Here is a 2797-nt window from a genome sequence, read left to right as displayed (position 1 = left end):
GTTTCAATAAAGTTTCTAATGTCTTCGGAAATATAGACAGGGGAATTGCTAGGTGGGCCCTACCAAGTCTTCATAAAATTCTAGAGCTGTATTACAGAAACTTCCTATCATAATTCTTTACATAAGATTTTTTTTTAAATTCCATTTCCTAAGTGAAAATTACCATGGTTTCTAAAGATGGATAGGATTCTGAGTTAGGAGTTGGTAACAAGAGCTAATGCAGATTTGAGTGTCAGCGTAACAGGGGAAAGTGAAAACAAGTAATCTGATTCCTTGGTTTCAAGGAATTCTGATTAAGTGGAAGCATATAGACTACAAAGAGAAGTGGGCAAAGAACCGAGCCCTGGGGGACACCTCTGTTGACAGGTCAGGAGCAGTGGAAAGTTTCTACTTCTGGAAAAAGACAAATTGCTATCTATCACTTAGGTACGATGTGAACCAGTGCACAGCTGTGCCAGTAATACCAACGGCTTAGAGGCAAGTGAAAGCATGTTGTGTCAGACAGTGCCAAATGCAAAGCTTAGATATAGGGTTTCAGCAGAGTTTTTCTTTTCTTATGAGTTTTAAACTGAGCTTTAGTGTTTTGGGTTTTGTGAAGAACTTTTGAATTGTGAGAACAAGCTAAATGTAATTTCTTGCTAAGAGGGCTAAACATGTTGGGTACCTGTCTGAAGTATCGGTTGCAGTTAATGTACTCTTTCTCATGGCAGTCTTGCAGCTTGTTGTTTTTGATGTAGAGCCACAAGGCCTGCATGATACTGGCTCTGGTCTGAGTGTGCACGCCCAACAGTCGTGCCAGGCGTGGATCCAGCTTATACTGCGGAGGCTAAGTCAAGTAGAAGAAGAAGTAAGATGATAGCTCATCATGTCATTAAAGAGATGCAACTATATACTCTGTACCAAACAAACTTAGGAAATGAATCAAATTGAAGTCTGATTTTCTTTTAAAGACCCCATTAGTTTTTTGGCTTTTAGTCCATGTCTGCAAAAGTAACTTTTATAAAGTAACTTTTTTTTTTTAAATAAATGTTGTTGTCTAGCTGTTAAAATGTACATTTATTCAAAATAGTGAAAATCATCACTGGTGACTAATCTACATAGCTCTGATTTGCCATTGCATTCATATTTTTAACTGTGTTCTAATGCTCAAAATTATGCTTAAAAAAAAACAACATGTAAAAAGAAATCTTGGATGCAATCTGAGCAGATCTAAATGTAATACTGTAATCAAAAATTTTCATTAAATTTCATATTTCACTTCAAGTGCGACCGTCACAATAAATGTAATATAACTATGCAGGGCCATTTTTTGCCTTTTTGCCATTATCTTGAATTTGGGTTGCATTTATGTTCATTTTGATGGCATCTTTAGCCCCAAGCCTGATGAATAGCCTTTATATGTGTGTGTGTATGATATACCTGGTGGTCTAGCATGAGAAGGAGAGTACATTTCACATTCACATCCCCTGGTCTCTTCACCTGAAATCCGTCTGTCTCCTGAGTTGTAGGCATTCTGTGCCACTAAGACATACAGAAAAATATATGACTACAGATGTAATGGCTGAATTTACTGTAAGACAGTACATGACGGTGAGTAAATGATGCCAGAATTTTCATGTTGTGTTTGATGAGGTCATCATGATCATGAGGATTTAAGTAGATTTACTCATATTGTGGGACATTAACTCAGACTTGTAATATATAAAATATGAGCATATAACTCTATAATATCATACCTCCACCAAGTGGTTGTCTGGGCCATAAAGTTCTTTGTCCAGTTCAATAACCAGGCTTTTAAAGAAGGATGAAAACTTTCGTTTCTGTTTCCCAGGCTAAGGATAAAGACAAAGATAAAGATAAATAAGTAGGGAAAAGGGGAGAGAGAACACAAGATCTTTTTTCAATGCGTTCATGCCACTGATTGATACTGCAGTGTTAGGAGCTGACCGCACTGGGGGGAGTTATTTTAGAAGCAGCACACACTTAGTCACAAACAGCTATTGCACCAGTATGTGCTTGTGCAATGCCTTGCCTGTCCCTCCCTCTGCAGTACCACTCAACTTATGACCACTGAGGCAGAAGAAAGTAAAGAAAAAGAAAGAATCGTTTCCTCTTTTCATGTGGCAGCAGCACAGCCAGAGGTCTTCAGCTGGCAAATATACGCTTAGACATTTTTTGGACTAATTTCACAAAATGGGCCAAAGTTTCAATTCCTTTTCCTCAGAGTTTGGGAACATGGAATATCTTAGAGCACATCTGGTTTGAAGAAGTGAGCGGAGGACATGAGCCAGTGCAGTTAAGCTTGCCAACAGACCAAGAGACTCAAGACTCAAGCCAAATAAAAAGCATTAAGCATAGGGGCGACACAATCAGCTTTATCTAAAGATGTTACTAGCCGTAAAACACGGTAAATAGAGTTCTTTACTTGTGACCCTCACCTTGTTTCACACGCATGCAAATAAGCAAACACATAATCAAACTCATTACGTACATCCTCCAGGAGTTTGCCTTCCACTCGAAGTTCCCAGGATGCCACTTTTTCAGCCTCCTCCCCTTCTGGCTTGCCAGGCGTGTAGGTGTTAGAAATATAGATCCTCAGTTTGTGTTTTTGCTGGAAGAGTAGAACAAAGAGCATTGATGTAATAAATCTATTTATTGAAATAATAAATAGATTTGTACTTTTCCTATAAAAATTTGAGTGGTAAAGGACATCATCATTTACTCAACCTATGTCACTCCAAGTTATTGGTCACAAAAACTTGGTTTGGTTACCAACATTCTTTAAAATATATTTTTT

The 2797-nt window shown here is 38.0% G+C and overlaps 1 protein-coding gene across 1 annotated transcript; it reads right to left on the bottom strand.

Annotated features, from left to right (window-relative positions):
- Nucleotides 1-214: 214 nt before the first annotated feature.
- Nucleotides 215-2635, bottom strand: LOC107734085 (SWI/SNF-related matrix-associated actin-dependent regulator of chromatin subfamily D member 2-like). The gene is made up of 4 exons (XM_016545943.1): nt 2492-2635; nt 1737-1832; nt 1420-1521; nt 215-826 (listed from the first exon to the last, which is right to left on the bottom strand). The coding sequence occupies exons 1-4, from the start codon at nt 2633-2635 to the stop codon at nt 521-523; spliced, it is 648 nt and encodes a 215-aa protein (XP_016401429.1). The 3' UTR covers nt 215-520.
- Nucleotides 2636-2797: the final 162 nt, after the last annotated feature.

This window comes from Sinocyclocheilus rhinocerous, unplaced genomic scaffold (genome assembly GCF_001515625.1).
Source record: "Sinocyclocheilus rhinocerous isolate Xijiao unplaced genomic scaffold, SAMN03320098_v1.1 scaffold40517, whole genome shotgun sequence".
NCBI classification, from domain to species: domain Eukaryota; kingdom Metazoa; phylum Chordata; class Actinopteri; order Cypriniformes; family Cyprinidae; genus Sinocyclocheilus; species Sinocyclocheilus rhinocerous.
This window is presented reverse-complemented; position numbering and strand designations above follow the sequence as displayed.

Bases quoted from the DNA above. Each gene is read 5' to 3' on its own strand.
- LOC107734085 (XM_016545943.1), bottom strand. From the start codon at position 2,635: ATGCTCTTTGTTCTACTCTTCCAGCAAAAACACAAACTGAGGATCTAT. The intron at 1,522-1,736 runs GTATGATATTAT...TGTATGTCTTAG, and splicing joins CAGACAACCACTTGGTGGAG to TGGCACAGAATGCCTACAAC. The intron at 827-1,419 runs GTATATCATACA...TACTTGACTTAG, and splicing joins TTCTCATGCTAGACCACCAG to CCTCCGCAGTATAAGCTGGA.